Source organism: Pleuronectes platessa, chromosome 1 (genome assembly GCF_947347685.1).
Source record: "Pleuronectes platessa chromosome 1, fPlePla1.1, whole genome shotgun sequence".
NCBI classification, from domain to species: Eukaryota; Metazoa; Chordata; class Actinopteri; order Pleuronectiformes; family Pleuronectidae; genus Pleuronectes; species Pleuronectes platessa.
In genome coordinates, this window is record NC_070626.1 from 7,685,337 (window position 1) to 7,705,067 (window position 19,731).

General features: G+C 39.1%; 2 protein-coding genes across 7 annotated transcripts in view; both read right to left on the minus strand.

Annotated features, from left to right (window-relative positions):
- Positions 1-117: 117 nt before the first annotated feature.
- LOC128442253 (adhesion G-protein coupled receptor G1) lies at positions 118-8,109 on the minus strand. 2 transcript variants are annotated; one of them, XM_053424626.1, is made up of 12 exons: positions 7,945-8,103; positions 7,591-7,657; positions 6,107-6,194; positions 5,641-5,793; positions 4,916-5,083; positions 4,789-4,837; positions 4,617-4,708; positions 3,964-4,082; positions 2,219-2,499; positions 1,481-1,583; positions 1,015-1,331; positions 118-909 (listed from the first exon to the last, which is right to left on the minus strand). In XM_053424626.1, the coding sequence occupies exons 1-12, from the start codon at positions 8,066-8,068 to the stop codon at positions 800-802; spliced, it is 1,671 nt and encodes a 556-aa protein (XP_053280601.1). In that variant the 5' UTR covers positions 8,069-8,103; the 3' UTR covers positions 118-799. The 2 variants fall into 2 exon arrangements, with proteins under 2 accessions (XP_053280601.1, XP_053280611.1); XM_053424636.1 differs by lacking the exon at positions 6,107-6,194 and having other exon boundaries at positions 7,945-8,109.
- Positions 8,110-8,490: 381 nt separating this feature from the next.
- Positions 8,491-19,731, minus strand: part of LOC128442232 (adhesion G-protein coupled receptor G6) — a 34,087-nt gene continuing 22,846 nt past the window's right edge. The window contains exons 1-14 of one of the 5 annotated variants that reach the window (XM_053424603.1): positions 19,526-19,647; positions 19,283-19,344; positions 17,155-17,250; positions 16,648-16,816; positions 15,047-15,209; positions 14,722-14,844; positions 14,474-14,587; positions 14,052-14,088; positions 13,675-13,772; positions 13,439-13,557; positions 12,747-13,015; positions 10,978-11,083; positions 10,082-10,380; positions 8,491-9,935 (exon numbers count right to left, since the gene is read on the minus strand). In XM_053424603.1, coding sequence (XP_053280578.1) covers positions 9,823-9,935; positions 10,082-10,380; positions 10,978-11,083; positions 12,747-13,015; positions 13,439-13,557; positions 13,675-13,772; positions 14,052-14,088; positions 14,474-14,587; positions 14,722-14,844; positions 15,047-15,209; positions 16,648-16,816; positions 17,155-17,250; positions 19,283-19,334 — 1,758 coding nt within the window. In that variant the 5' untranslated portion in view covers positions 19,335-19,344; positions 19,526-19,647 and the 3' untranslated portion in view covers positions 8,491-9,822. Of the gene's footprint in view, positions 9,936-10,081; positions 10,381-10,977; positions 11,084-12,746; positions 13,016-13,438; positions 13,558-13,674; positions 13,773-14,051; positions 14,089-14,473; positions 14,588-14,721; positions 14,845-15,046; positions 15,210-16,647; positions 16,817-17,028; positions 17,251-19,282; positions 19,345-19,525; positions 19,648-19,731 lie in introns of those variants that run through there. The other 4 variants (XM_053424584.1, XM_053424577.1, XM_053424613.1 and 1 more) reach the window with 4 other exon arrangements.

Below are 19,731 nucleotides of genomic sequence, written 5' to 3' on the forward strand. Positions count from 1 at the left end.
TTTGAGAAAATGGCTTTGATATTTTATGTTTTTTGTGTCTTTATATCATGAGAAGGTGAAGAATTATAAAAAATATAGGAATCAAACACTAACTTCATAAAACACACGACAGAACAATTCAAATAAAGGAGTTTCAATCAATATTCATGCACTAATATGAACCTAGTCTACATAGTTCAGTGATGTACAGCAATACAAAGTTCAAAGGGAAGTGTGTCTGATGTAAACTTTGACATTAACCTGGTAGAGATTCAAAAGGTAGACTGTAACAACAATGCAAAGCTTTTAGGAAACAGGGAGTCTGGGGATGTGCCAGCAACCAAGATAACAAGCCAATAGTGTTTGCATTTCCATAATAACACTGCCTAGTAAAAATGTACTCACACGCACTGTCAGAAGAACTTGTTTTCTCCACACTGTCCATTTTGTTCATTTTTTTAATGAAAAGTTGTGTTTTGAACTTCAGGGCAACAGAACTTCCAGAAAGTTGAGTCTTATTTTCATTCTCTATTCCTCATTTCTGAGTATCAGCGCACTGGGGGGGACGTCTCCTTTATTTCCGAAGCTCCTCCTTCCATGGCGTTGTACCTCCTGCTGTGGTCCGAGCGACAGAATCTTCTCTACTTGTTCACATTAAATTCAAATTCATTCTAATTTATTTAGTCTCTTTTTTTCTCTCTCCTGATTGAAATTATTTAATGTTAATTACCTGAATAAATTGACACGAGTCCAAAGGTCAGTAAACACCTATTATAGGCAACAGATGGTACTGTATGTACACACATACAAATATAAATGATCAGTTATTGAGAGTGGTCATTTTCTGAGAGGACGAGTGAGTCGTAGATGAGTCTTTGTCGGATCGAGATTTGCAGGTCAAAGCCATGGACCACAGGAACAGAAATACACCTGAGACGGGAAAATAAAGGCTTTGAATTATTATGGGAAATCAGTACAACACAGTACATACTCTATTGCTGCACTGTATATACTGATGATCATGTTCATACTGACCCTGTAGGGAGTTAAGTATTGTGAACAGGTAGATCCCAGGGAGGGAGATGTACGTGGTGCTCGCTAAGCTCCAGGGTAACCCCAGCACACAGCTGAGGCCCAGCACTGTGACAAAGTCCTTCAATAACCTCTTCCCTGTGTTATTCTTCCAGCAACTGCTGCTGTCAGCGTCCCGACTACTTCCTCTAATGCGCCACAGCTTAAACACCACCAGCCCCAGCATGCAGGCATTGCACAGCATGACCATACATGGAAAGGCCACAGTTGTGATGTATTGGACCACAAGGCTTGGTGTGAAGTCACTCCTCATCCAGCATCTGTCAGTTATCATAGAGAGAAAGAAAATATGAAATTTGGAATTGAAATGGGAACAAAGCAGAGGATACATGTAACTGAAGTCAAGTTATGTAGAATCAAAGCAAACTGGGTGGTTGACTTTTTAAATCAATCACAAGGGATTTCTTACATCTGTACTGTTGAATTTTGGTCTTTGGCATCGCTTAGTTTCAGACTGTATTTGCCATAAACACCAAGACTTCCACAAACCACTGCAATAAGTGTAGGCAGACCTGCGGGAAATCAAGCACAATTCATAATATTACATAATTGAATTCAAAGACCAAAATCAAGTTTACCAAAGTCACAGATATAGTTTTAAATGTCTTGAGATCTGTATTGTTTACAGCTACTGCATGCCCCTTTGACTACACCCATACTGCAGTGTTTTCAAACTAAAATGGTATTTTTGTTCTGAAACACTTTTAATCCTTAACATACCTAAAACGTACATCAGGTGAAAACTCATATACAATAACATTTGGTCATTAGTTGCGGAATTCTCGCAGATTCTACACATCTACACAACTATTAGCAAAGACAACATGCTCAGCAGCTCTTGCAATTGATAATCCATGTTATGTTCCACACTGGTTCTTCGAGAGAGGGGGTCATGTGATAGGAACCTGCATTGTTTCTAAACATCTCTATTTCTGCCCCTCAAGACTAAAATGCTGAGTTTTCAAACTAGAACATGGCTGGAAGCGTTTCACAAACCAATGGGGGACATAATGGTGGGTTGCACATTAATAAAATGAAGGATTCAGCTGCAGATTAAACCTAACGTCGATATAACCCTGCCATAGAGGACATGAAATGCAAATAAGTTAACTAATGGTCCAAAACTTGAGTGGTTAACTCCACTAACCCCATCCCACCAAGCTGAGTTTGAGCAGGTATCTCCTGACGTAGATGTTGAAGACTTGGACGAGGAGGAGGTAAAGGTGGAATCCCTCCAGAGCCGTCCAGCAGAAGGTTGCCATCAGGGACCAGTGCAAAAAGAGGCCCAGAAAGCGGCAAACCCAGCCCTCATCGTCCTCGTTGATCAGCCATACACAGAAGCAGCACAACAGGAAGCTGAGGTGGAGGCAGAGCAGTGCACCTGAGAGCTGCATGTGCACACCGATAGCCTTGTCTGGACGCTGATGTCTGAAAGACAAACAGCAGACAGAATATCATGATCATCCTTCTACTTAGCAGACGCTTCCTCCTCAGCCTGTTCCTATATTGGTCAAAAAATATGTTAGTCACACACTTATTATGTAGCTGCTGATAAGAAAATTCTGTTGAGTCTTGCTGACTTACTAACCGCTCAAACACAACATCAGAAAGAGAAAGTTTTTTTTTTTTTTTTAGAAAAGTGTTTGCATCCGTGCAAGCAGTTTAAATCTAGTGGTTTCACTAATAGGCGGACGCACGCAAGCCGCCAGAGGGCACGAAGGGGGTGTGTTGCGTGTCTTGCATGCATGCGTGCGTGCATGCAACCCGACTATAATTCGGCCTTCACACGAACCAGTGGTGAGAGGGTAGCTGCTCTTCAAAAAGTGAATATCTCAAAGTGGTCACACAAAAGCTACACTCAGGAAACTGCCGTGTGACTATAAGCATGTGAAATAAAACCGTAAGTATGTCAAAACTCCTGGTACATTCCAGGCTGGTCTGAAAAGAGAACATGCACAGTTTCTATTCACGTGTGGTCTACACTTACAAATAAGCCTCTTTGACCTAAAACAACCTTCTCTACTAACAGGCTCTCATGCCCAGCTGCGTGTTTGAAAAGGAAGTGCAAGGTTCTTTGCAGAAGTGATATTTGTGCCTCAGATATAATTATATATATTATATATATTATATTTAGCTTCTTATACAAAAGGAGCACCGCCATGCTTCGACCCACAGGACTTAGGGTGTCAAACTCGAATAAGTAAGGAGTATAAAATGGCTGCAGTGCATAGCCATTTTCAGACATGACCTCCAGATGATGTCCTGAGAAATGGGTGTGGACTTGGTCCAAAGTTCGTCTTTCACACATGCACAACGCAGCAGAAGGTTGTCCACTCAGGTGAGGGATGCTGAGGCCTGTAACGTGATAACTCTGCTGGAGAGTCACAAGTTTTTGTTTACAGCACAACAACACTGGCGTCCGCCCTTATCACCCCTTTATTATCCTGAGATATTTGTTTTCGTTTGGGTTTTTTCCTATTTTTATCTATCACTCACAGGATCTGCTGCTGTGTTCTCACATCAGATCTTTCCAACTTTCTGCTAACTTTATACTAATGGGCTGGCTGCAGTAAGTCCACAGAAAGTCCAGATGGTCTCACTCTGACATTAGCTTTGACACAAACAGCCCCTCCAGAGAATGTTCACAGATCTCACAGAGTTCAGTGCATGTCTGAGAGCAGCTATGATAATTTATCTGCCCTATGGTTTGACCTCTGCAGGGGAGGAAAACACTGGTAACACAGGTATCATCCATGTCTCACTTCAGTTCCTTGACAAATAGGACAGAAGATGTCACCTCTGTTGATCATATTATTACAGGTATTCATGATCATTTATTACAATCTACCCTGTTATAAGTATAATATGAGAATAAAACTGAAATAAACTCACTGTAGACATATATAGATGATCAGGCTCATCACTGTGAAGACAACGGAGAGGGCTGATCCAATGTAGGTGATGTAGCTAAGACTCGTAGAATGAGTTTCATCCACTGACAAATTAGGGTTCTGGAACAAAGAGAAGAAGGATATATCAAAAATTACCTCAGAATGAAGTTTAGAATTCAGGAGGAGGTTGCATCCTTAGATTAGGTTTTGAAAACCTGCACTACTCACTTACTACATTAAATGTACATATATATGGATATAAAGGCAGGTATGGTCTACAAAACTGAACTTTAGTAAAAAATGATATGTTTAAATGGGTATTTATTAACCGTAGTCGACTAAATAGCATATTTAAAGGTAAATAGATAAAAAGGTATAAATTCCCAATAGTATATACTATGATATGGACATATACATTGTATGTAAGACTTTAAAAATGGAATAGGTTATACAGATAATGTGTAAGGGGACACTGATTTTCATGTGCAAGTAACGGTGAGTAGTTGCATATGGAAAAAACAGTGCAGCAGTTATTTTACAGTCTGAATGGAATACATAGTGTATGGCAGAAACAGTTACAGAGCAGGGGTTAAGGCAGCATCAGGTGACATGTGTTTGATGAAATAACCTGAGAAAATGATGTTGTTACTTTACCACTAGCACAGCAAAGAAACTGAGATGGTTGCAGCTGCAAATAACCTCAGCACCAGTGTCTTTGGTATTACAGCCGTACGTGCTCCAAATACCTAAAACACACACGGACACATGATCATTATTTGTAAATTGTCCATTTAAAAGAAACAAATTCTGATGACCTGTGGTTCACCTGTTCCATTGTCTAACTCCTGCCAAAACACACAGGTCCTGTATTCCATCTGAAACATATTCATAAGTCGATTAAGACCGGAGGAATTTTATTGTCTAAGTCAATATTAAATCATTTTCCATTTTACCTGTCGGGTCTGTGTGAAGGTTAGTTTAATAGGTTGAGGCAGGTTCCCGACAGGCTGGCTCCCTGCCATCACTGCCAGCACTAACCCTCCCATAACAGTGCCTTGCATGTGATCACGCTGGTCGTGTATGACCATTCTCCTCGCTGCTTTTGGACGGTTAAGCCTCAGCTGCAATGACAAGACAGATGTGGCATACGGGGTAAAGGGCAATTTAACCAGGTTCCAAGACATGTAGAGGAGTTTTATCAATCCAAGAGTAATGACTATAATAAATCCACAGCTCATGGAAATCAATGCAATAAAAACATTAAAAGCAGGGTTGGCAATTTCTTTGGAAAACACTTTTTTAAGCCTTATTAGTTGAAATCCTCTTCCCGTCCCTGTAGCCATCAAATTAAATTAAGTGGTCTGAGAAAAAAATGAAAAAAACCTGGTGTCTGTGGCCCTCGCAGGATTGTGATAAACACAGCCACGAGCAATTACAACCTGCATGCACTCTGCCCGAGCTCTTACTCTACATGACAGGGCGTAGCTTTAACTAGAGGGCCGATGAGAGGGGGTGGGATATCGGTTGCATATATTCAAAGTGTCTCCTACTCTTGCTTACTCTTTTCCAGGACTACCAACCCTAGCTTTAAGGTTCATTTCCTTATCCATCTGATTTGAAAGGGTTTAAAGACTTTCTCAATTCACCTGTACGGGCATCCAAGAAATGTATTGTTTACCTTAATAGCTTCAGGCCTACTGACTGTAAAGTAAGTGCTGTTGATCACCGTGGCAACCAGCACCACCTCCATCTGAGATTCATCACTTCTGCTTCTCTGAAGAGCTGAGGATGGGATGTGAACGCTGTGCATGTCAGTGGGACACTCTTCTGCCTAAAAGTCACAAGTAAACACAAAAGCACACCAAAAATGCTACAAATCAATTGATGGACATTGAGTTTGTTAATCTGATAATTTGAATTGTTCTATTGTTATGCATGTCAAGAGATAAACAAATATCTACAGGAAACTGTAACAAGATGTAGTAAACCTTTGTTTACTACACATTAGTTACTACTTTTTTTCACTTTTTTTCTTATTTGTTACTACACAACACATGAAAGATACATTTACTTCCAATAAAAAAACTAAAAAGCAATTGTGAACCAGACACGACAAGAGCCTGGGCCCAGTCACATGGCCTCACCTCTTGAGATGAGTTCACCAATTTATGAATGAAGTTTGGCATACGATTGCGTCCTTGGATACAGGTTGAAATTCTGTCTTCATAACACCTACCAACAGATATGTGACATTATTCAACATCATGAAGTTATAAAGTGGTATATACTATTGTTACTACCTTTAAGTTGGGGGTTATAATTCAATACACAAGTCTATATGCATAATTCTTATCCATTGTGTAATTTATGTCTATCAATCGGGTTTAAATATTTGAATTTGAGTGAAAAATCTGCGTGACGCAATATCGTGAAAGCAAACCAGTGCTGATAATGGAACTCACTGGACTCGGTCCTGTCACCAACCCAGGTTAAAGGGTGATCAAACCAGTCACTTGTTAGTCTTGGGTAGCGCTTCCAGACACAGCTCCCAGATGTGCGTCTCAAGGTGGTCTTGTGGACCCACACACAACTCCACTGGCTCATCCGGTGTTTACACAACATGTACAACACAGCTAGTCACTTCAGCCAGTGGTCCTTCCCTCCTCTTTTCCGGAGAACCAGGCAAATACGTGACGGCTCACAAGCAAAAATCCATGTGGGGTTTAGTGTGAATGCAGCATTACAGCGATTTTTTATTAAAACATCACCTCAAATAATGCTATCCTTACTCTGCTATCGCTGTGGGAGGACGCCTGGAAAAATGGCCACACTTAACTTACACTACCAGTGCTGTTTCAGAACTTCACAACTACTGGAAAGGCTAATACTGGTATCTTAAAATAATTCATTCCCACAATTATTTTCACAGTGGGGCATTGAAGCACAAAATTATCAATCTAACCCAAAGAATATAACGAATACCAAGACCGGCGCAGGTGTTTCAATGGTGGAGAGACCACAGGAAGTTTCCTCCGGACCATGCTCTGGCCAGACCACACACCAGTACGTAATTACATGGCTGATTCTGGTCGTTGAACGTGTAGTTTGTGTAAATACAGAAGGTGTATTCTGTCTACAGATAATGTTAATGTTTGTGATTTGTCGAGATCAGTCGTTCAATTTGGCAATGTGCGTGCATAAGGTTGGGGGGTAGAGTTTCTAAAGGAGCAGCGAAGGGAAGGGTGTATTTGTTTTCACACATCAATAGTCGTTACCCGAGCTTTTAATTGAAGTGAACATTGTAGCTGAACAAAAAGGACCCAGCTAAGTTGTCTTTGGCTCCTGTACAACAAAACTGATGAGTGAAAATCTTTGACGTGTACAGACAATGTCGACCATAAACTATTATCAAATGCTGATAAATACAGAGAAAAAGACATGTGCATTCAGCTGACAGCCTTTTCATTGACACCAATATGGTACGTTATGATAATCTACCACTCCAGCATTCATTAGAATGAAAAGGGCAATCAGGGGTATTCAGTTGTGTAGTAGATAGATGTGTTTCCCCTTAAAAAGAGGAGCATGAGACCTACAGCAGCAGCTCAGGCTCTGTTTGATGAGTTACCTGGTCCAGGGGACATTTTGAAGAGGGGCATCTCGATAGCACTCACTGACGACGTATTTACACAAATCTGTTAGTGACAGACACACACAGAGTCAATAATACTCCAATATATGGATGGACACACAATATAAGACTGAAAGTTTAATAAGATACGATTTTTAAGTGACAGATCTTGCTCCAGTGTAAGATTTAAGACAGGCTGTTTCTGTTTCTGTTGTCAGCCGGTCAATTTCATGAGTGACTTCCATTATTAGAAGTCCCAGACTTTAAAAGTTTAAGATGGTAGTTAACACACAAGCACACAACCATAAGACACACTATAATCAAACACAGGCAAGAGGTGAAGATACTCACTGCCAGCTTGAGCTGTAGAAAGCCAAGAAAGAGTGACGAGAAAAATCCACATCATGTCTAACACATATGATGGAACTGATTCATGCAAAGCGTTGGTCTGCCTGTTATTAAGCTGAGAAGACATACATCACATGGTCGTAACCAAGTGGGGGAGGTTTTGTCATAGGAACAGGAAATGATTCATATCACATGTGTTTTACCATTGCAGGACCGTTGTCTATAATCTAATATTTGTGAGCTGCTGATGTTGAGGTAATAATTGTTTCTGCTCATTAAAGTATTGTGGATTTATAGATAAGTGGTAGATCAGCATGCGAAGGAAGGTAATTCTCCACCATTGCAATTTTCTGTCTGTATTGTAAAATGACAAAATCTCCAACATTGGCAGTCCCTTGAGAAAGAGGAAGTTTTTACTATGCAATAAATAAGAAACAGGCCGAATGTCATGGCCAACAGGTACCGAAACTCAGAAGTGCAGCACACAATGTTTTACAAAGTTGGCAACCCACATTAACAATGCAAATGCACACTTGGCTTACTCGTGAATTATTCTGTGGGGATTTTAATGCAAATAAAATTCAGCAGAATCAACATCACAACATACATAAGAGTAGTTTTTCCGCTGTTTAAACAAATTTTACTACACATTTTTACTAGTCTATATAGCATGTATTATTCCAGTATTGACAATTATTCAGTTGTTAATATGATTTCCTTCGATTGAAACTTGATCAATCTCACATATTGATTATTGAAAAGTGACATCAACTACACAATGATTTAAATCAGTTTTATCAGTTTGTAGAATTAAGTGACATCTAGTGTTGAAGTTTCATGTTGCAGCTGAACACCTCTCAGCTCACCATCCTCTTCCAAACATGAAAGAGAACCTGTTGGAGTCTTCAATTGTATTAAAAACTAAAAAAGTGTTTAGTTTGTCCAGTCTGGGCTACTGTATAAAACATGATGGCCTCTGTAGCGAGGAGCCTCTCTCGATGTCGATATAAAGTATTTAAATATAAAGGGCCCATTCCATAGCAAAGAAAACAACAATTCGTACAATTTAGATGAACACACTAGTAGAAACATCACTAGGATTATTTTAAATTTAATTCCTGCCAATAGATCCATTTCACCTGAATCTTACACACTGAACCTTTAAAGTAGGTGCATGGAGGAAACATTTTATACGGTTCTTTACGAGTAAGGTAAGTAAAAACAAAAGAAAAAAACAGTCATTAAGGTCAGAGCTGGATTAAAAGGAAGTAAATAAATGCAATTAAAAAGTTAGAAGTGAATTCATCTGAGAAAACTATTTACAAGAGATTTCAAAGGAATATGAGGACTTTGTCAGACAGGGAGGTTGTTCCAAACAGTGGAAATCCTGAGAAGAAAGGTCTGGTCACCCTCGGTCCTCAGCTGTGACTGAGGTATAGTGTTATAAATAAATATGTGTAAGTGCCTTCTGAAAACAACAACTGGACAACTGTGTTGAATATGAATATTTAAGGTGAGATCATTATCAAACATGACACCATGGCTTAACTTTAAAGTGTGGGTAGTGAATGTCACGGCCAATAGTCCTGACCTTAGTCTTGTCAATATCTAACTGGAAGAATTTGTTTGCCTTCCAGCATTTTAAGTCAAAAAATCCACTTGATCAGAGTATCTCAAAAGAGATATAAATACAGTTGTGTGTCATCTGCATGTGAATGGAAGCTTACATCATGCTTGTGAATTTACAGGGGTAATATATAAAAAACAATGTATACAGGAGAGGTCCAAGGACAGAAGGTTACATGGAAGGGTATGATTAGGGAAGTCACAATCACAGGGTAGGTTTTATCATCCAGACAAAAGCAGGCGATGAAAGGGGGTCTAATCCGATTTGATTCCTGAGGTGTTGACAGTAGCAGAGGTCATCTTGTCCTCCATTACTTGCTTCATCTGCTTCTTTGCGGACAGACAGATCCATAAGAAGATAAAGAAACCTTGACAAAGAGACACAAACGGTGGGTTTAAATGCTGCTTCACACCAGGTCCATCTATTCCTAATACAGTTGAATAGCATGTATACAGTTCAAACACCCTCAGAGAGAAATGCTGTTCAAACCAAAGAACTCAGATACAAACTGACCTTGTGTGGAGTTCAGGATGCAGAAGAGGTAGAGGATGGGGTAGTTGACGTATCCTGAGCCCAGAAAGGCCAGGCCCCAGGTGGTCCCCAGCAGGCAGGTGAGACCCATCACAGTGAAGCCATTCTTGCAGGTATCTGGGTCTCTCCCTGCATTTCCCCCAGTCTTTGTTCCAAGCCTTGGCTGTAACTTACAGATCCTTGAGGCCACTGTTATCAGTATGCCAGAATTGAAGATGAATGTGAGGGTGAAATACGCCAGATTCAAGGAATAGAAGAAGGAGTCATCTGTGATCCAGCAGCTGTGGGGAAAAGAAGTAACCCACAGGTCATTTTATTGCCTCATTATATAGCAGAGAAGACAGATAATCGGTGGGTATACGGGGAACATTCATAAAGTAACATTTTAAGAAATAACGCTTTTGATTTTCTTTATAATTTACATAATTCAACAGTAGCAATTAAGTTACATTATGCAATTACCTTTCTGTATAAAAATCATGTAATTTAAATCCTTAAATTGTAATGTCAAAGGCATCAGCTTTATTTCATTGACATAAACTAGACTTTATGTAACCATGTTTAACATAAAACACTTAAAACCTTTTTCATATGAAATTTTATAAAAGACATACATACTTATATGTTTAGTGTGTTTTATGAGCATTTATACAGCATATTTCATATAAATCAGACAATATCTTTAATAGTTGTCTTGACTGAATTAAATGTTTGTTATATTTAGAACAACATTATAAATAAATTATACAAAATAAACGTATGTTTTCTAAGATATGCTAAAAATGTATTAAAATAGCCTGATGTTTAGTTGTCAGTTTTTTTAGATCGATTTGGTCAGATGAGACTATAATGTCTAAAACAATTTACCATATACTCACATGGCATTGGTTTGGTTTGTATCGGCCATGCTCATTTGTGTAACTCCATAAAACTGTTTGACGTCTTTCACTGCCAACGAGACTGCCACAATTACACCAGGGATCCCTGATAATTAAACACACGCACAGACACACACACCTGCTATTTGGGAATTTAAGGCAGAAAAATATGAATCCCAAAATATTGCTAGTGCACTCTAAAATCCAATAAGTTGCATTTACTTTTAAAAAATGCCAAATTATGTAAACTTAAGCTGGTGACATCAATTCACATCTAAACTGCTTAATGTATTTTAAAGGTTCAGTGTGTAAGATTTTGGTGTAAGGGATCTATTGGCATATATTGAATATAAAATAATCCTAGTGATGTTTTCACTAGTATTTCATCTAATTTGTACTACTTGTTGTTATCTTTGCTCTAGAATGGCCTTTATATTTAAGTACTTTATATTTACATCAGAAGCGGGGCCTCTCTATGGAGGCTGCCATGTTTTTTACAGTAGCCCACACAGGACAAATTAACACCTTTTGAGTTTGTATGTCAACTGAAGGCGACCACAGGTTCTCTCTCATGTTTGGAAGGGGAGGTTGAAGTGAGGGGAATTCAGCTGCAATCTGTAACTTCCCCACTAGATGTCACTAATCCTACAGAATCAACCTTTAAGTTGTTGACAACAATAAAGTGGACAGGAACTCAATAAAAGTAAGTATTGTTATATACTGTGCTGTGACTAGAGAAAGAAAGTAATAACAGTTTTTTATTAAATATGCCTTATATACTGCTCCAAGTAATTTACAGTGCTCTAATGTCCTGAAATGATATATAGGAAGGATCAAAAAAAGGTACAGCTTATCTTATTTTGTAAAACAAGGCATCGAACAACCAACAATACAATTGTGCCCATCATCTTCAATCTAACACCTGGTTCAGCACCTCTCGTCAAAAAGAAATTCTGTGAGTTTCCTCATAAAAAGTTCATTTTTTTACTGTGTCATGTGTCTGGGGTTTCCTGTCAGCATTCTCAGTTAAGGCCGGTGCATGCTTCTGCATTTTCAGAGACACACAAGGACACGCAAGCGCAAGAGCCCCTTGCGTGCTTGTGTACCCCTTCTTGTGTGCTTCGCCCAATTTTTGTAACTATACGACAAAGCTAAGCAAGCCTCACGCAACCCGCAAGGCTGTGATAGGTCTGCTAACTACATCCTTTCCAGAGTCACATTTCCGGTTTCATGCCCCATAATATGGGCAGAAACCAAGGAAGAATTAGAAGAACGAATATGGACCAAATAGAAAAGCGTTTGGCAGAATAGATCCGAAAGTATGACCACTTGTATAACCCGTCATTGACGGAATACAAGGACGCGCAGATGGCCTGCAATTCCTGGAAGGAGTTCTCGGATAACGTCGTTTTGCAGGTCGACGAGTGTACGAAGCTGTGGAGGAAGATCAGGGACAAATTTGTCTGCTAGAAAAAGGCTATGAGGAGCAGCAGTTGCGATGTAAATAAACAGTCGACGACGACTGCCACACACAAAGAAGCCATCTTTAAGGTCGTCTTCGACTAAAAACGTTACTCCACCTAGTGTTCTGGCGGTGAATTGCTTTGCAACACGCGCAACCCTTGGAAAACCATCAATTTAAACGAGTCCGTCGACACAACTGCGTGAAAAGCTGCAGCTGCAGTTGCAGAACCATGCGCCGGCCTTTAAACTGTTGTCACAATGTTGTCATCACAGCACATTCACATAGGCGCTCTAGCAATACTCACCCCATCCAAGTAGGGACAGCTTGACCAGGTAGTGTTTGTAGTAGGTGTTAAACACCTTTATTAGCATGAGATAGAGGTGAAGTGCCTCGATAGCCATCCAGGTGAAACAGCAGAGCAGGGAGTAATGCATGAAAGCTGCAACAAACACGCACACCCCGTCTAGCCCCACCTGAGCCCCCCACTCAGTCAGCAGGAAGGTTGAATTGAGCAGAAATAAGGCTCCGCTCAGAGATACATGAATAGAAATGGAAAAATCCATTTTTTGGTTTCTGAGGAAGAGAGAGAAGTAGATCAGTAGTAATCTACAAATCTACAGGAGCAGGTTAGATGGTGGCTGCTGGTAATCAGTCAGGATTCTGGATGTCGTTTCTTGATTTATGACAGCAGTGTTGTGTTGCCACTGTAATGTTACTGTAAGCCAGTGTTGTGTTGTAAAATACAAATAAAGCTGAATCCTCAGAGAATGTGTCTTGGATTTTAATTTTTTGTTTTATGTTCCTGTAAGGAGAATGTGTTCAAATACTTCATGGGACATAGTGGTAATGGTAACACAGATAACCACTCCTTACAACTGTGGAGAGCAGAAAAAATCCTCATACAAAAATACAAATGAAGAAGCTGTATTAGTGTGGTGTTCTTAATAAAGTGCTTGGGGGATGTGTATTTGCATAAACTGAAAAGAATAGACCTACCTACTAAAGACGTACCACAGAATGGACAAAGCAGTGAAGAAGGCAGACAGGCCGCAGCCTATGTAACTGATGTATGAGAGAATTTTCCAGTGGACCTCTGCAAGTTGTTTCGGTCTTGTCTAAAGACAAAAATGGGAAAGTGATGATCTGTCTGCAAGTTAACGTATAACATATAGAACCAAGTTAGGGATGTAAGATTTATATACCAGGGACGTCAAATTAAGTGTGTCTCTTACCAGAAGGACGGCAAAGGCTGTTGCATGGTTGCAGCTGCAAATAATGTAACTTTGGTTGTTCCTGACAGTCTGACATCCATCTGTTTTCCAAAGCCAAGCTGTGCACAAGAAAAATACATTTAGCTAAATAGGTCCACTTCTGTTGTTGGACAACACAATCCCATTAAAGGGCATACAAAAAATCCACCTTTTGTCAATTAAAGTATATTTATTAAAGTTAATATTTTATTTCACATTCAAATATAACTTTGATGTGTGCTGTATAAAACTGTAATCTAAAAGGCATTCATTGCATATTACTGTTGGCAAATCATAAATACTGACCAAATTCCAGTGCTTTACTGTGTATTTATAAACAAAAAGTATCATACACTTACCTTTTTCATCCAAATAGTGACACAATAGGTTGTCATTCTGTAAAAATACAAACATATAGAGCTACCTTGAAGTTCACATTCTTTATAAAGACCATTCAACAAGTTTAACCAACACATTTAACAAAATATTGAATAACCCAAGAGCTACAGTGCAGGGATCAAATCCTGTGAAAGTCTTTTTGTCTTTTCATTACTTTTAAAAGCCAAAGTGTTCTGTGCCACGCTAGTAAGTTTACACCAAGTTACTAGAATACAAAAGAAAGGTAGAAAACACCTCTTAATCTTCAGCAATGTTAAAATCAAGTCAAATCAGTCTTAGTTGTTACGTTCATTCTTCAAAGTCTGTACAGCAAACAACTACGTGTTTGTAGGAGCAAAGTTGACCATCAAACTATAAATTAAACATAAACACATAGACTTACTGTGTCTGCAGCGACTCTGAAAGTCATATTGATTGGCACAGGCAGATTCTGTAAGCGTCGTCCACCCAGTAGTTCAATCCTGAGAACCATAGATGAGAGCTCCTCCTGTTCAAGCTAATGAGAAGGAAACACAACATGCACTGTCTATATATAATATATGATAAAGATAATTGTGTCAGGATAAACAAATGCAGGAGAAAATATTTATATATATATATATATATATATATATATATATATATATATACTTTGAACGAGCCGTGCTGCATGTAGCTGACCAAACCAATAATCCTCTCCTCATCTTGGATGGATTGTAGGCTACCCACAGGCATACAAATCTCAGGGACAAGTGACTCCATCTGAGGCGACAGCTAAAGGTGGATGTAAAGAGAAGGTGATCAAGCAACATACAAAATAACTCATCAAGCAAACCACAACATTGGTCTACAAGGTTTATTTTAACAGGCTATTAATGTAACAAAGAAATTTACGTATTCGCCAAATTCATGCTATATTAATGAGGATTGTTCCCTCTGCACTCATCAGCGCCACCTTGAGCACAGCACAGTGTACCTGTGGAGCTTTCAGACGGATCCAGCTGTCTCCAGAGGAGCTGAGGCTAGCCGCACTGATATTCAACACATCCAGGGAAAAGGCCTTCAGGTTGTAAAGTATGGAGCCCTCAGTCTCTAACTTGGATGCTTCGATGATGTTGTGGATTATTTGTTTTTCCGCTCTGCAACCAAGAATGAATGAATGATAGATAAGCCGCTTTCAGACATGACCAAGCTTTCTCAGTTTGGATTTTTCACACCCTCAACGCAGCGGGAGGTTCTTAGCTCAGACGAGTTCACAACAGCAACAAACCTCCACAGGATTCACAAGAGGGGTAGAGCAGCAGGCAAAGGCAGAATGTAGAGTGTTCCGCTGCATATACCCCATCCACAAACTCTCTTGACATCTTTGTCTGTGTCTTCTACGTGTGTAACTCTGCTGATTTATTTGTTATCTTTTTGTTTATTTCTTGATTTTTGCGTCTGTGTTAAAAGCATAATCCACCCCTCCACTGGCTCGTATTGAATCCTGAGGATCTCCTGCTGTGTTCTCCCATCTACCTCTGCAGACTTTCTGCGGACTTTGTACCAGGGTTCCAGGCGGAGAAAGTCAGCAGAAACTCCACAGACTCTTACTTGGACATTTGCATTCACACAAACACTTACTCCGGAGACTACGCTCAGTGAATGTCTGAAAGCAGATATAGCTTGCTCGTGGTTTATCTGTTGGCATGTCTTTTAAGTTAAACTGAGACATGACATGTTAACCTGATAATGGTAGAATTTACCCTCAGGGGGTCATGAATGTGTGCACCACATTTCATGGCAATGAATCCCGATGTGGTTGAGACTTTTCATCATCAACCACAAATGTCACCCTCGCGTTGATGCAACGCAACTAGTCAAAGCAACAAAGTCAATGGGAAAAAGATTAAGCCTCTCGGAGCCGTGAATGTTAAAACCTGATTTTGTGTCAAGTTATCCAATAGTTTGAGTCCGCTCGCCAAGATTCCAATCAACTCTGTTAATATGGCACTAAAGTATTGAATCGTGAATCTAATTGTTGAGATATTTCAATCTGGACCATGTGTTGGACTGACTTTCCAACACAGAGCATATGAGGCCGTGATCCAGGTTTAAATGTCATATAAACATATGGAATTTGATTCGTTTTTTGATTTAACCGGTCCCTAACTGATCAGCAACTGCAAAGGTAATCCTGCTGAGGATATTCTGCTGTGTTCTCTCACAAGGACTCATTCTGACATTCTTTGGAGCTGTTGCTGAAGGGGTAGCTTTAAAATCAAATAAGTTGTAAGTGTAAGAAATCGATTGATGTTTCAATACAAACACAGCCCTCATGGTAAAGAAGGGGTTGGAAATAATGTTAGCTTTTCGTGTTTATACGACTTACACACATGAATCACAGCAGTACAACATTATTCTGTTGTAATGCTGCTTGCTTCCCAGCTTCCCGCTCTGAGCCTAATGTCAGAGGGAAATGGTTAGAATATGTAACACGTGCTTTCCCTAGGGGCCATGACTCTTGCAGGGCTAAAAACAATACAGAAAAAAATATGAACGAATGAAAGAGTCTATTCTTTTCAGCAGTACACTTACGTTATGAAGGCCATCTTAACTTCTTTACTATTGTTGAAGAGATCTGGACAGGAATCTCTGATGTATACGAGTTGCATCATTTCCTTCTGATAGGAGCTGGGAGTATTCAGAGTGCCAATCAATGGCACAATATCGTTCTCATTGCACAAGTATCGTGTACAGTTGCTGTCTGTGAAGAAACATAAAATCAAACTGTGCAGATTTCCATCAATTTGAATCAGCTGATGTATCTGTGAACACTTTCTGACCCCATCAGATACATGTATGTGTGTGTGTGTGTGTGTGTGTGTGTTTGCACCACATACTGTAGGTGGCAGTAATGCCCACCCTTTAACAGCTCTATACAGAGTCAGCAGTCTTCTCTAGAGCCAGTTTACTTACACTGTTGTATGATGTAATCAACCTTGAAAGGGTATTTTTTCACTGTGGCTTCCAAGCAAACAGACGATCCATCGAACGATGTCGTGTTGAACGTGCATACAAAGATGCATTTAAGTCCATACGCACCCGCGTTGCATTGCACATTACTGGACCGGTCAACAACGATGGAAGTGTTTGTTATGGTGATGTCCATGTTGTAAACGTTTGCAATGTTGATGCAAACTAAACAGAACAGAGAGACAAAGACAGAACACAAATACAACACAGGACAGTGCGACGCAGGAAATAACATATTTAATGATTTTTAGTGGCTGCTTCACTTCGTTGAAAAATTTGATGCCCATACACACATATTCAAGCCTTTTCAGATTTCCATATTCAATGCATATATTAAATTGAGACCGGGATTAACGGAAAGATAATCAGCTTTTTATACAATGTTCAAACATTCATAAAGAAAGCACCTCATTTGCACTGTGTGCACTTATCAGACTATTGTATCAAAATCAATCATAATAGAGAAAGATGTAATGAATAATACTTCTGGAGGTACTTTGTCTCATTGTTATCCTGCTTGTATTCCATGTACAACAAGGTAGGATGACAGAGGGAGAGATGCTGAGGTACATTAGATTTCTAGAGCTCTTAGGTATGAGCAGTGAGCTTTCAGCTATTGCCCCTGGAAACAGGTCTCAGCCAGTTCTGCTGTTAATAGATAATCGCTCTGTGCAGTTTTACAGCTACTTTGACTGTAATAAGATGATAGTTAACTCTGCCAAGGAGTTTATGTTTTCCCTTTATTCATTAGCAGGATTACGCAAAAAACTACTTTAATGATTTCCATGAAATTCTTTCAGGGTTTGGCCATGAAACAAGGCGAAGCCAATGGATTTAGGTGCAGATCCACGAAAGTTTTCTTCACTTTGTTTAACATAGATAGAGTTGGCTGTTCAGAATTTTGGTGGATTTCTCAGAGAAGAACTCATAGATGTAAAAAAACATCTGTTTTGGGGACTGATATTTATGAGTGTTTGTGTGACACACCTTAAATATAAGGTCACATTTTATGGAATTTGTCGCTATTTTGGTTAATGTTATTTCTGTGAAATGAATGTGTTAATTTGAGCCTCAATGTTATGTCCTTATGGTAAGGTATAAACCCTTATTTTTAGTGTATAACCTATTTAGAGTTTCTCAGTGTTGCCAGAAGGAGGCAGTGTGGTGCTGTGCTTCTCTCACGGATTGTACATTCACATCCTAATTCTACTGAGCGCAGCTGCACTGGTCAGAAGCACCTGCCGTCTGTCTCATTCTTTTTCCTGTTTATACAGGTTGGTGGTGTGTTAAATGTGAATAATGTCATACCGCTGCTGATTATCATTTCATTTACATTTGAGATTGATTGTGTGAGAATATTTGTTGTGTATATGTGGTTTGATGACGGTTTTCTGGTTATACAAGTTGGTAACAAACAAACATATACTCTGAAAAAGTTGTTGAAGTCCTGGGTTTTGTATTCTTAATATACATTGTAGCATTGTGTTCATCTATATAGTTATTTTCAGTATTACACTGCTTTATTTGCACCATATAAGTGAGATTACAATAGGGAAATATTTCCGGGTAATGTTTATTTGTCAACAGTTGTGAACATTTAGAATAACTCAGTTAATAGACTGAACGAGAATTTCATTGATATAATATCACACCCAAATTCACTGAATAGAGAAGTTGAGAATGTGTGTTTTGTTTTGAGCTGTTTGAAAGAAGGGTAGAGACAGAGGTCAAGATATATTTGTGTATTTGTAATGTTAAGATAACATTTGAATACATGAACAAAATGCAGCAAGATTATTATTTGAATATTTGTGAATAAATTCTACTGAGCGAAGCTGCACTGCACATAAGCACCTGCAGTCTGTCTCATTCTTTCTTCTGTAAACAGGAATCTTATCTGATTATGGAATCTCAAAACGAGAGTAACATTTGCAATTTGGTACAGATCCAGTCGAAAATCCAAATCTAATGAATAAAAATCCAGTTTCAAGAGGGCACTGTTAGGCCTTCATTGAGATACGCTCCAGACTGAGTGCTATTCAAGTTGAACTTTATTAGTTCCATGTCCACACTTCGTACAAGTTTGTAGCAAGTAAAAACATTTGTTTCCCCAAAAATATAAATCAATAAATAATATAAATTTCTGTAAATTGTTAATAGATGCATTACTTGCTATTAGATAAGCAAGGATTCTTACCTTGATCAGCCAGCGAGTTTGGCAGCAGCAGTATCAGTAGTAAGGGAACCATTGTGCTTCCTCTGAATGTGGGATTAATGCAAAGAATAAAAGTATCACAGTTTTACATTTGAAATCATTATCTGTTAAACTAATTACAATAATCACACTATCTGTGTAGAGTAATTAAACCAAAATATTTGACAGTTAATTTCACACTAAAATCATAATAATGCCTCATGTTAGTGATAATAAAAGACTTACATGAACACTGAGTTGATACACAGTCGTCCTCTCCTTACATCTGAAGTAAACAGGGTGAACCTGACAAACCTTATCGAGTGATGCTCATAACCTCATGCTTTACATAAAATACAATAGTACATGTGTTCGCCCTGCTGGAGCTATATGCAATATTTATTTATGGGGGCAACAATGTAACTGTAGGTGAGTTTGTTATATTTCTCTAT